The 13,270-nt window shown below is 53.0% G+C and overlaps 1 protein-coding gene across 1 annotated transcript; it reads left to right on the top strand.

Moving 5' to 3' along the window:
- The first annotated feature begins 5,598 nt into the window (after nt 1-5,598).
- ELFN1 (extracellular leucine rich repeat and fibronectin type III domain containing 1) lies at nt 5,599-8,007 on the top strand. The gene has a single exon (XM_050905944.1). The coding sequence runs from the start codon at nt 5,605-5,607 to the stop codon at nt 7,993-7,995; it is 2,391 nt and encodes a 796-aa protein (XP_050761901.1). The 5' UTR covers nt 5,599-5,604; the 3' UTR covers nt 7,996-8,007.
- The last annotated feature ends 5,263 nt before the right edge of the window (nt 8,008-13,270 follow it).

Genomic DNA, 13,270 nt, shown 5'->3' with positions numbered 1-13,270 from the left:
AACACAGCCAGCTGGAGATAGAGCAGCTAGGGAGAATGAAGTTACGGAGATGCAGAAACGCCAAGGAGAGGAGCGCTGTTGTGTGTATGTGTGTATACGCACACACACACATGTTACTGTGGCTCCTTATCTTCACTGAGTAAATCTAATCCTCGGTTTGAAATAACTCATTCAGTAGAATAACAAAAATTAGAAATTGAGTGCCAGGACAGCGTATCTGCTGCCCAGCTCACTCTCCCTCTACCTACCCCGCCCCCACGGCTGCTTTGTTTGCTTCCTTGCAGCTGCTGCTCTGGTTTAATTTACTGAGATGCCATCAGTTGGGAGGTGGAAGCAAAAACTTACCAGCCACCCTGCACTGGTTCTTGGAGCCCCAGCTTTGCCTTTTCCTTTCCGCTTCCCTTGCTGTGGGTTTTCAGCCAGGACGAGGTTGCTGCTGCTCATCCAGTGCGGGCTGCAGCCTCCTGGACATCACAAAATCACAGTGGTCCCTCTTTGCCACTGAGTTGTTGATGGGGACCAGGGCTGGAGAAGCAGGGACAGGTAGGAGGGGAGGACATCGCAGGTCAGGGCTGAGGATTAGCAAGGCAAAGCACGGATCTGGCTGCAGCGGGGATACTGGAGATAAGAGGCAATGTGTAGGAGCAGCAAGGAGTGAGGGAGTTGTCATTGCCCCTTTGCTGGCCTCTGTAAGCCACATAAGCCTGACATCTTCTCAGCTGGCCAAACCATGCTGCCTTGTGAAAGCAGAAGGAAAGGGAGCTACAGCAGTGTCTGCAGTGCACACATAACTCTGTGCAGGAATGATATTTTCTGTAAGGTACTGGGTGGGTACCATGGCCTCCCCATGGATGTGGCCTCTTGTCATCGTCAGCGTGGTGCCACAGTTCAAGATATCTCTGACTAAGGTTAAATTAATAATTTCAAATTATTCCTCCTATTGTTATTCCACACTGTCTTCATACCTCTCTTTTGCTTCTTTCTCAGTCAGTGAAGGAGAACCCCAAATCTCCACTTTCCTGGTTGCTCTTCACATTAGAGTTGTAGGTGGTTTGTTCCCAGGTTTTCCCAGGCAGCTCTGTGGAGGGTCAGAGGACTGGAAAAAGTGGTGTCCAATTGGGTTACCAGGAGAATAAAACCAGGACAGCTGGGCAAAGACAAATCAGTCAGGCAGGAGGGTCAAAACACTAGCTTTTCTTGCTGATTTTTACCCAATCTGTGGGGAAGAGGCGGGGGGGGGGGGTGGTGTGTCGCTCCCCTGCTCTCCAGAGCCACGTCCCAGCTGCAGGAGGTCAGGGACAGCAAAAGCTCCTCGGCTGACCGGCTGCTCTATTTCTAACCTGCAAGAATCACACCCAGGATTTCAGAAGCAGAAATGAACAGAAAAGGGAGATTAGAGGGGAGGTAAAAGGTAGAAAAGGGAAGAAGGCGAAACCTCCTGGATGTCTGTTATCTGCTGTTACAGGGAGATGAGTCGGGAACCACTGCGAGTGCCCCTGCTCCCGTCCTGCCTTGCGGGATGCTCGGCGCTTGGCTGATGTCGCAGCGCACACATGCAGGCACACACCCACATGCACCCGCATTGGCATGATGCTGGGAAGGAGGCTTTCGGAAGCCAACAAGATGAACAATTATGCCTTCTGTGCAAAGCAACAAGACCCACTTTTCTACTCCCCAGTCATGTCCCGGCAATCTAATAAAAAGGAAGATTAGCCCCTCTTTCCTCTCTTACATCTCCTTAATGCTGTCATTTTATTCACACTTTGCAAAGCAAATAAACTAGCAAATTGCTTGCTTTAATGAGCTGAAATTAAACTCAGGCTGCTGATAAAATGCCCTTTCTCCTTTCTGTTGTTGGGAAGGACTCATCTGATAGGCAACATCCAGGAAAGAAGAGAAAACGCACAGCAGGAGCCTTATTCAATGTGTTTGAGTCATTTACCATTGCTCTTCTTCATCCCTGACACCTCCAATTAGATGAGGGAGGCACATGGGTGATGAGAAGGCTATAGGGGATCAGCCTGGCAAGGTCTGTGGAGGGTCTGTCTCTGCTCTTTGCTCACGGGATGGTCCCGCTCCACTAGCTAACACAGCCTCTGACACAGGCTGCAGCCCACAGCCTCCCCACGGAGGAGTGACAAGAAACCTTCCTCTGCAAGAAAAAGGCTGGTTCGCCTATGCAGAGCAATCCCAAACACAAGCTTGCCCAGAGAGGATGGTTGGGTCAAAATGGGAGTTAGAGGAGACAGAAAAAGTGCTTGCTAAAGACAATATGCCAAGATGCATCACTCCCTGCTGCCTGTGTTCTCTCAATTTGGCAGGGCTTTCCCCTGCCTGTGGGAGGTCCCCATAATGCACAAGCCCATGGAGGAGGACAGGGAGATGCTCGTACCAAGGGCAAGCACTGCAGGGCAGCAGGCAAGGAAAGCACCCTCTGTGCCATCCCAAAGGGACAACTGGGGCAAGCCATTGCCTATGGCTCTGCAGGCCAGCACTACCCTTCTCCCACACCCTTAGGGGCAATGTGCACCCCCACAGGAGGCAGTCTGAGGAGCTGGAGACCAGGCTGGTCCCTGTGGCAGAGGAGAGCGGGCACATCTAGAGCCCCGCTTGCAGCTGGAGGGAGAGAAAGTCTCCACCTGCAGCACAATGCATCTGCTGGGATTTTCATCCCAACAAGAGGAGCTCGCGGCACTTTCCTTCAGTCTCCCACAGCCCCGTAAGTGCTATCATTATCTCATGGTACCGGAGAGGAGGCTGGAGCGCAGAGAGGTTAATTGAGTTGCCCAGTGCTGGGAGGGATGTAGCAGCAGACGTCTTTCAGCCTGGCACTGCAGCCTGTGCCTCCCTGTCAGCTGGGGAGGTGGTAAGGGGGGACACTCATCTGCAGTGCCCCTGGGAGCACAGTCCCTCTTCCCTTCCTCACTGGCTCCAAGGACTCGGCTATGCCAAAATGGGCTGCCAGGTCCTGGCAAAGCATCCCAGGGCAGGGATGGCACATCCTTGCAAATATGCTCCTGCCAGGGCAGCAGGTACTGTTCCCCAAAATGGGGTTACCCGCAATATCAGTATCACTGTGGTGATATAAGGGCTTCAGCTGAAATAGCAATGTAAAAGCATGCTAAAGTCCAGGTTTGTATGCCCAGGAAGGAGGAGACGTGAGGTTCAGCTGCCTTGCCCTCAGCATCCCTTCCACCCAAGCCCCATTTCTAGTAAACTTTTGAAAATCTGGTTTTGTTGAGCTTTCTGCCAAATGTAGCTGGGATAGGACAGCACCAGGCACTGGGGAGGCAGAGAGAGACCTGCAGGGCCCCACAGAAGCATCATCTTAGGGCCAGTACACCTCACCCACACGCGACTGCACAACCGCTGCAGACAGTACAGCCTGCAAGAAGGGTGTACTGCACACCCTGCCCTCCGTGGGGGCACTGAGTGTCTGGCTGTTGTTTTCCCCCACAGCCTCGCCTGCCCTAGCAGCTGGTGGAGGATCTGCTGGAGGACAAGGTGGCCAGAGAGTCTCACGTGCAGAGAGCTGACGTGAGAGCAGATCTTAGTATTCATGTAATGGAAACCCAACTGTGTCACCAGGGAATAGACTCATTGTTCACAATCCAGAAAGAACAAATAAACTGTTTTACTGCTCATTATTACTGGCCTGTTTACCGAGGTGTAAACTGTGAATGGTTAACAGGGATCTGTGCAGTGAAACAAGGTCTGCTTCATTGCCTGGTATCACGGGTGGAAAAGAACCTGGTTTCTTCAGGACAAGGGCGAGGGTATGGCATCTGCCTCTAAATGCCCCTTGAGAATTTAGATGTAAGATGTGCCCATCTCCTTCATGGATGCCCAAGAAACCTCTGGTTCCTACCAGCTGTGTTTTCAAGGAGTGCTGGTGGTGTCTTCCTTGCCTCCTACAGTCTGCCCTGGGACAAGGGAGACAACCAGAGCTCCTGTTCCCAACAAAAGTCCCAAGAAGGATTTTTCTAGATAGGCTGTGATGTTTTCTCCCCATTTGTGCGCAACTCCATCTCTGCCACAACACCTCACTGCATCTGTCCTACCAGCCCAGAGAGCTGTTTGGCAGTAGAGATGTCCATGGATGATATTTTCAACATCTTGTGGAAAAGCATGACCCAGGAGATGTTGACGCTCATGCAGTTCCGTCCTCTCCACTTTTGCCTTCCTGTTTCCCTACGAAATTACAAAAGGAAGTAGAAGTGCTGTCCATGGGTATTCATGTTTAGTCAAAAATGCAGGAAAAATAATGGAAAATGTGAGCCAGGAATGAGTTTTTTTTCTGTGGGAAGTGAGGCTGCTGGCAGCCCCATAGGTTTGTGTCTCATGAAGACTCTTCTTGGTCTTCAAACAGCTGTTTCTGGCTGGGGAGGGAAGGTCTTGTCCTGTCTTCTGCAAATACTCTTGTTATGCCAGTGAATGGTTGAGAGTCTTCCCCACCTCTGCATCATTTCACCTGGGAGGGAGAGAGAGGTCTTGGAGACAGGCAGCAAGCCCCAACCACAGACAAGGACATTGGATGGTGGACAATCACGCTAGCATGTTTTGCAGTCAAAGAGTGCCCTGAAACTGCTGCTCAGGTTCCCAGAAACAGCTCAGGTGCTTGATGCTGGGCTTTATCCTAGATGCCACACAGCAATGCAGTCTGAGAGACACAGTGTCCTCAGTCAGCATCCCCTTCTGTGGGCACTGCTGCGGCGCACACCAGCACGCAAGACAGTTAGGATTCCCCTCAGCAAAACGCTGCAGCATCAAATCTACATCAGAGTGAGTTGTCTAGACTTCATCTGCTCTCAGCAGAGAGGAACAGACACTTCTGGGGCATCACTCCTCTCCTCCTAAGGTAGACACCTAAATAGGTCAGACGAACGGTGCCCTGGATGTGTGTTGGTCTCTCAACTGCCTATAATGTGATGCTGGACAACGGGCTCAGAGGATGACCTCCACGGTCAGTGACCACCTTCCCTCGTGCTGCTAAATGCCACTGGTGGCAGCACCCAAATAAACCAAAGGCTCCTTGAAAAGTGGTAGCCAGAGTTAGAGGGCAAGTGCCTAACATTAAGAGGGAGTTGGATGCATCTCCAACACCTCTAAACGCTAACTGTCTTTCCTTTGTGTTTAGTTTGTGCTTGTGTTTTGTTTTGAGCAGGTGAGCCGAGGGACCGAGCGGGAACAGCCAGACCCACGGAAGCACGTGGAGATGGGGACCAGTGTCGCGATGGGCAGCAAAAAGAAAACAAGGAGATGTACTATAAAAAGTGAGAGGAACGCTTGTCTCTAAGCCAGAGGGACTCCTCCACACGGGCACCTAACTTCATGACTCCCTCCCCGAGATGCCACAGACCTGGTGATGTGGGACCAGCCTCAGCCACCCAGGCCTTGGTAGTAGCCCCCGGCCGGTGGCTGCAGAGTACCGTGGGCACAGAGGTCCGCTTTCTCCACGGACACTTCCCTTCCATCTCCAAGCCATGAGGAGAAGGGAGAGGCAAGCGAAGCTGCCGAAGAAGCACTAGCCCACGTCTTCCCAGCCCCTGTCCTGCTCCCCGCTTCTGGCAGACCAGGAACCCCTTCTCCGCACCGCCCTTCCAGATGGCAGGTCACCGGTGGGCCGCGACGTCAGCCCTCTGCGTGTGCGTGGCAGCCGTCTCTCTCCTGCACGCCGTCGGGGTGCGGGCAGACTGCTGGCTCATCGAGGGGGACAAGGGCTTCGTCTGGTTGGCCATCTGCAGCCAAAACCAGCCCCCCTACGAGTCCATCCCCCAGCAAATCAACAGCACCATCGTGGACTTGCGGCTGAACGACAACAAGATCAAGAGCGTGCAGTATGCCTCGCTCAGCCGCTTCGGCAACCTGACATACCTCAACCTGACAAAGAACGAGATCTCCTACATCGAGGACGGTGCCTTTTCAGGACAGTTCAACCTCCAGGTGCTGCAGCTGGGTTACAACCGACTGAGGAACCTCACCGAGGGCATCCTCCGGGGCCTGGGGAAGCTGGAGTACCTCTATCTCCAGGCCAACCTCATCGAGTCCGTCACGCCCAATGCCTTCTGGGAGTGCCCCAACATAGTGAACATTGACCTGTCCATGAACAGGATCCAGAGACTCGACAGCAACACTTTTCGGGGCCTAAACAAGCTCTCTGTCTGTGAACTCTACAGTAACCCTTTCTACTGCTCCTGTGAGCTCCTCGGCTTCCTGCAATGGCTGGAGGCTTTCACCAACATGACACGCACGTATGACCGGATGCAGTGCGACTCCCCACCCGACTACACAGGCTACTACTTGTTAGGCCAAGGCCGGACTGGCTACCGCAATGCTCTGAGCATGCTCTCTTCCCTTTGCACCGGTGGCTCCTACACTGTGATCCCTCGTTTTATCCCTCCCAGGTACCAGGTGACCACGGTGCCCTCCGAAAGCCCCTGCTCTGAGGAGGATTGCTCCTCTGGTGACGGCACGACCCCACAGTTCTCCCTCTTCACACCCATCGGTGAAACGGAGGTGCGCCCCAACATCCAGGTGAAGCACCTCAACCACAACTCAGCCGTCCTCACCGTGCAGATCCCCTACCCCTTCAGCAAGATGTACATCCTCTCCCAGTTTGAAAACGGCTTCTCCTCCATGATCACCAAGCTCAGGAAGAAGGAGGAGAACATCACCGTGAGCAACCTAGTAGCACAAAGAGATTACACCTACTGTGTAGTCTCTGTCCACCAATACTCCAAGTACAACCACACCTGCGTCACTATCACACCCACCAGACCCAACCGCAAGGAGCCGGTGCCCACCCCTTCCACTGCCACTCATTATATCATGACAATCCTGGGCTGTCTCTTTGGCATGGTGATTGTCCTGGGCGTTGTGTATTACTGTCTCCGGAAGAGGCGCCAGCAGGAGGAGAAGCACAAAAAGGCTGCCGGCAGCATGAAGAAGACCATCATCGAGCTGAAATATGGGCCAGAAATGGAGACCACCAGCATCACCCAGCTGTCCCAGGGACAGATGCTGGGCGGGGAGACGGTGACCCGCATCCCCTACCTGCCTTCTGCTGGCGAGGTCGAGCAGTACAAGCTGATTGACAGCAGCGAGACCCCCAAGGCCACCAAGGGCAACTACATGGAGGTGAGGACAGGTGAGCAACCTGAGAGGCGAGACTGTGAGCTGTCCCTGCCGCCGGACACCCAGAGCTCTGTGGCTGAGATCTCCACCATTGCCAAGGAGGTGGACAAAGTGAACCAGATCATCAACAACTGCATCGATGCCTTGAAATCTGAGTCCACCTCCTTCCAAGGGGTGAAATCAGGGGCAGTCTCCACAGTGGAGCCTCAGCTGGTGCTGTTATCAGAGCAGATCCCCAGCAAGCATGGATTCCTCTCCCCTGTCTACAAGGAAAGCTACAACCACCCTCTCCAGCGACACCACAGCATGGAGGCGGCCCCCAAACGCTCCAGCACTTCTTCCAGTGGCTCCATACGGAGCCCCAGGTCCTACCGCTCTGAGGGATCGGGCCACAAATCAGAAGCCAAATACATCGAGAAGACGTCCCCCACCACCGACACCATCCTCACTGTGACACCGGCTGCGGCCATCCTGCGGGCAGAGGCGGAGAAGATCCGTCAGTACAGTGAACACCGGCACTCGTACCCCAGCTCGCACCAAGGGGAGCAGCACGACAGCATGGCGGGGCGAAAGCCCTCCATCCTGGAGCCTCTGACCCGTCCTCGCCCCAGAGACCTGGCCTATTCCCAGCTCTCGCCTCAATATCACAACCTGAGCTACACCTCCAGCCCAGAGTACACCTGCAAACCATCGCACAGCATCTGGGAGCGCTTCAAACTCAACCGCAAGCGGCACAAAGACGAGGAGGAGTATATGGCAGCCGGCCATGCCCTACGCAAAAAGGTCCAGTTTGCCAAAGATGAGGATCTTCATGACATCTTAGACTACTGGAAGGGCGTCTCTGCCCAGCAAAAGTCCTGAGTCCTCACACAACTCGTGACTTAACACACTAACTGGACCAAAAGAAATCCGCAGCAGCTATTTTTATTTAGACTGTCTTTGAAACAAAATAAAATTAAAAAAAAAAATCAATAAAAATAAAAGAGAGAACAAATTATGAAAATCTATAAATATTCTATATAATATATAAAGTGAGATATTAAAATGTCCTCACATTGGTGAGACGCACCAAAATTGAACACAAACTTTACAAAACAAACAAACTGTGGAGTGAAAAAAAAAAGGTTTTGTTTCATTTGATTTTTTTTAAAAAAATAAGAAAAAAGAAAAAATTGAATATAAAAAGAAAGAGAAAGAGCGGGCAGAGAGCTGAGGTCTGGCATTTCCCAATATTGCATTGCATGAGTCCCTATTCCGTGATTTTGTGGATTCTTTGTGAACAGTTTGTGTTCTTCCTTCCTTCCCTTCCAAAATCAACAGCAACAAAAACAGCAACAAAAACCAAAAAGAGACCAGGAGATCCATCCTTTGGGCTGTTTTTGCAAACGGAGTCTTCCAGTTTAGACTTTTACCCGGTTGAAGGCCCGTTCACATTTTCACTCACTGAGAGGTTTTACCACACATTGTATTGTAAACTGAAGTCATTAATTGTACAGAGAAAATTTCTATATTTGCAATGTTTGCTGTATAATGAGAAAGAGAGAGGAGGAAAAAAAAACCCCAATACTACATCTACTAAAAAAATATATATATATATATTCACCTGTTTGTACCAGGTTTCAATCACGGATTTTAGAGAAGGAGATGGAGTTTGGTTTGAAAGACTCTTTTGGTGGTTGGTTGGTGGTTGGTTGGTTGGTTGGTTGGTTGGTTGGTTGATGGGATATTTTTTGGAGGAGGAGGGAGTGCTTGGGTTTCTAGGTGTTTGGTTTTGATTTCTCCCAACAATTGTCTGTGTCCAAGTTCTCATCACTTCCAAGTACATTGACAACAAAGGCACGTATCCAGAAAAGCGGAGTCCCCCACCTTACTCCAGGTGGGAGACCATCACCACCAGGAACAGGGAAGGGGATGAGAAGTGAAGGGTTCTTGGTTGAGCAGGTGCCACCATGCAATGGGATTTCTCCTGCAAATTAAAAGGTATCGGTCTCTCCCTCTAAACAGACATATCTGGAGAGCGGTGACCCTTGGGGCCAGCCACTGAGGGGTGGGTTATCCCCTTACCTTTCAAGATGGGGAGCCAGCAATGAGTTAGAGCAGAAAGCCTCTTGCCGCTCTCCAGAGAAGGACATCATTGAGGGGTGATTTTTGCTGAGGGAGAAGACACTAAGCATGTACAACTTGCCCGTATTGAGCTATTACAGTAGGCACAGGCCCTGGCCCAGGAATCCTACCCCTCACTCCTGGGACTCCCACCACCGCACACCACCGCACACCACCGCACGTCCGGCAGCTCCCCCATGGACAACCCCAAACGCAGCCACAGCCTCAGGCAGGGAGTGCAGCACCTCCTGCCTGCAGCCCTGGTGCTGCCCACGGGGCAGTTTGACTCCCATTTCACATGAGTGGCTTTGGAGATGGACACCCTGGGGAGCCCCTGAACGGCCCTTGGGACTCTGAGCCTGGAAGGGAAGGGGGCGGCCCTGTGTTCATGTCTCGTGTCCACCCAAGCAGCCACATGCCCTTCAACCATTGGTCTCCAATGCCTATCCAAGACTCAATAGCTTTTTGCCCCATCTCTAAAATACTGACAGATGATGCCCTGCTCATGGGGTGAGGAGGAGGAGGAGGGAGGCATTGAGGCCATGAAGGCAGTCCCAGGCCATGCTGGTGGCCGAAGGACACAATTTTGCCCTGATTAGCTCCAGCTGAGTCGCAAGCCCCCATGTCTCACCCCATGACCGAGACAAAGCGGGGGCCACACGAGGGTCAGGGAGCTGCTTTGCTCCCCCGGTGAGTGTGTGGGAGCCCAGCGAGCCAGCTCAGTGAGGTGATAAGCTCCCCAAATGCAGCCCTTTGGGGCCCTGCTGCTTGCCAGAGTTTTTCCCTTGCATCCTGCTCACGAGTCTCTTTGGATGGACATCCTGAGTCCTGATGGATGAGCACTAGGGCCCAGAAGCGAACGATATCCCATCCTGTTATTTCAATATTTCAAAGCGATTTTGACAGGTATTCTTGCAAAAGGTTATGTTTGTTCAGAAAGGAGCTGAGCCAGGAAGACACAGAGCAGGCTGGGAAGTGCACGAGTTCATTCCCTGTGGTTATTTGTGTAGACAACAAACCATTAGCAGGGTTTCATAATAAAAGGGAGGCAATTTCCCCCGGAACATATTCACTCTGCATGAGCAAAGGCACATTTCTCCACCTCCTCCAGGTGCCCCAGATCCTGCCCGCAGCATGCAGCTTCCCGGAGCTGCATCTTGCTCACCAGTCAGTGGGCAGGACCTGGAAAGGGGAGCTGAGAATCACCCCTCTCTTGTTTCGTGACATCGTGGTGGGTCCCTCCCCAAATCTCAGCTGTAGCACCTGGACCAAAGCAAACCCTTCAGCCGAAACCACCTTCCCTTGCAAACCCTGAGTGCCTCCTGGAGAAAGAGGAGTTGATCAGCAAGGATGGATAGGGGAAACGGTAGCGGGGCCTCCTGGCACTGCTTCATGGTCTCAGGGGATTCCTCAGCAAGAGGCTGGGATGGTAAAAGGTGGTGGCAGTTCATGAGTTAATTTCAGCTCACACGCTCCAGCGATGGCAGTCACTGATAGATACCGAAAGACCTTCCTCAATCACTCTCCCCATTGAGACCAGTTCCCACACCAGTTTGGAAATGACATCGTGACCATCTCCACAGCAGCCAGGAGCAATGGCACAACCAGCAGAGCGTAACGCCTCGCTGTGGAGGCAGCAGCACGTCAGCAGCGACTTCGTCTCTTTACCTGGGGCGAGTCATTTTGCTCCTCTCTGCCTCTGTTTCCTCCTCTACAAAATGCTTCCTTGTGCTGTTGAGGGTGTAGGCTGGTTGGGGAGGCTCAATTAATTAATTGCCTGTCTGTGAAGCCCGTTTAGCTCCTAGAATAAAAGCCGCTATAGAAATGCAAAGTTGTTAGTGGAATAAAACAGCAGGGGCAGATGAAATCAAAGCCTGATTCTGTTTTCACACCAGGATTTCACTGGTCATAAACCAACAGAGACCGACACAGGAAATGTGATACAGCAGCGCTGGCCTTTCTAAATTAAACACTTCCTAGAGGCAAACTCTCTGCAGTTGGAGAAAAGGAGGGTTAGAAAAGGTCTAGGCCCTTCCATCTCCAAGGTATCTCCAAGGGAGGTACCTGCACATGCAGCACCCCGTACCCCATAGTTGGGGCCTCGCCATGGGTCTCAGAGAGCTCCAGATGGCTCCTTGGGTGATGAACCAATGTCCGTGCTGCTGAGCACCTTCCAGCCTCCTTGCCCTCCCTCCAAGATAGGGCGCAGTCCTGGCAGCCATGGTCCACGTCCCTTGGCATGAGATGCCACAAGATGAGCTGAGAAAAAAGCCAGGCAAGAAAAGGGAAAGTCCCACTGTCCCCAAAGCCACTGCCCCATGCATGGACCTCCTGGGGTGCCTCTGCACAGGGCCTGGTGAGCTCTGTCCACAGCATCCTCCATCCCTGCGAGGCAGCTGCTTTACAGACCCCTCCAAGGGCAGAGGGAGAATTTCACCACCTGCGACCTGTTGGGTGCTTTTTTTCTTTATTTTGTCTCCTGTTCAACCACCAAAGCTCTGAAGCTGCTTCTGCAAAGAGAAGTGGTACCTGGTCCAGCCAGGCTGTTCCTATTGCCCCAAACCCACCCAAAGCAAGAGGGCTCTCTGCCAAGCAGAAAGGAGGGGGCATGGGAAAGACATGTCCGAGTGAAGAGGAGGGGAGGCCAGGGGAAAGGTTTCTCCTTCATTTTGCCCCACCTCAAGGGGCAATGGGGACCAGTGAACTGGGAGCCAGCACGCAAAGCCACCGCCAGTGCTGAGGACCCAGGGGTTCCCATATCCCTCTCCTGCAGCAGCCTGGGCTCTGCTGCTGGAGAGCGTGAACAAAGGGAAGGGAAAAGAAAGGGAGGGAGAGGGATGAAAGGCAGGGAGAGGCATGCGATGCAGAGGCAGGGGAAGGCAGAGGCGGTGGGAGCAGCTGTGCCCGGCACGGGACAGGCGGCAGCCCCCGGAGAGGCCAGCGAAGGCATCGAGCAAAGCTGCTCCGAGACAGATTTTTTTTTAAGAGAGAGCAGTTGTTTCCCTGCGGCGATGAAACAGAGAAAAGGAGCAGAGGGACCCGTCGCTGCTTCTGCCCTGTGCCGCTCTGAGAAATTTCCTCGCTGGCCAAGGTCGGAGGGAGCCGTGTCTGCTCCTGGGAAATGCTCCTGGAGAGCTTCAAAGGCAGCTGCCCATGGCCCTGCCGAGCTGCCCCATCACCATTGTCACCTCTCCAGGACACCCCCGATGAGCCCCAAGGGAACGAGCACTCCTGTACCGCAGGGTCCCCAGGCTGCCTGCCAGGCATGGGGTGTGTATAGGCTGGGGCAGGGAATGCAGACCCAAACCCACTTCAGACAGCACAGCTCAGACCTTCCTCTATCACAAGCACCAGCCGTGGCGTTGAAGGGACGCTGACACAGCCGATGCGCGACAGGACGGTGCCCTCCGACGTGGATTTCAGGTTCCCATCACCACTTCCCAGCCTCTGCTCCCCCAAAACTCTTCAGGCGCTTGCATGCCCCTGCGCCTGCTCTCCACTCCCACTGCTGGGCTGTCACCAGCGGCCCTTGAACCCCCGCCACCTTATTGCTCCCTCCCAGCCCTGCTCCCGTGAGCCTGCCCATCACTTATAGCTGCTATATGGGAATCCTCCTCCTGGAGGGCTCCGCTGTTCCCTGCAGGACAATGATAGCCCTGGGGCCGTATGTAAATGCATTCTGCTGATGCCCTTTCTGTGTCCACAAAACTGCTGTTGTTTAAACCACCGGTCTTCAAGGGCAAAACCAAGGCAGAACTAAAAATTCCCCCTCTGATCCCTCCCCCAGCATCTCAGCAAAGACAGCTTCTTGTTGGAGCATAAATCCAAGCCCACGTTACCCACAGCTCAATCCTCGCTCTGGTCCGGAGTCAGCAAAGGACCCTGCCACATGTTACAAAGTCTGTGTGACATCTAGACCCTGGATATTATTTAAAAACCTGTAAATTAGGACAGAAGTGTCTCTGTGTACAGACGTGGGCCATTTAAGCCCAGCATTCCTGGCGCACCCGCCTGTCCCGGTTTGCACACCAGT

The sequence above is a fragment of the Gymnogyps californianus genome, chromosome 15, assembly GCF_018139145.2.
Source record: "Gymnogyps californianus isolate 813 chromosome 15, ASM1813914v2, whole genome shotgun sequence".
Taxonomy (NCBI): domain Eukaryota; kingdom Metazoa; phylum Chordata; class Aves; order Accipitriformes; family Cathartidae; genus Gymnogyps; species Gymnogyps californianus.
Note: the sequence above shows the minus strand (reverse complement) of the source record. Positions and strands in the feature narration are given on the sequence as shown.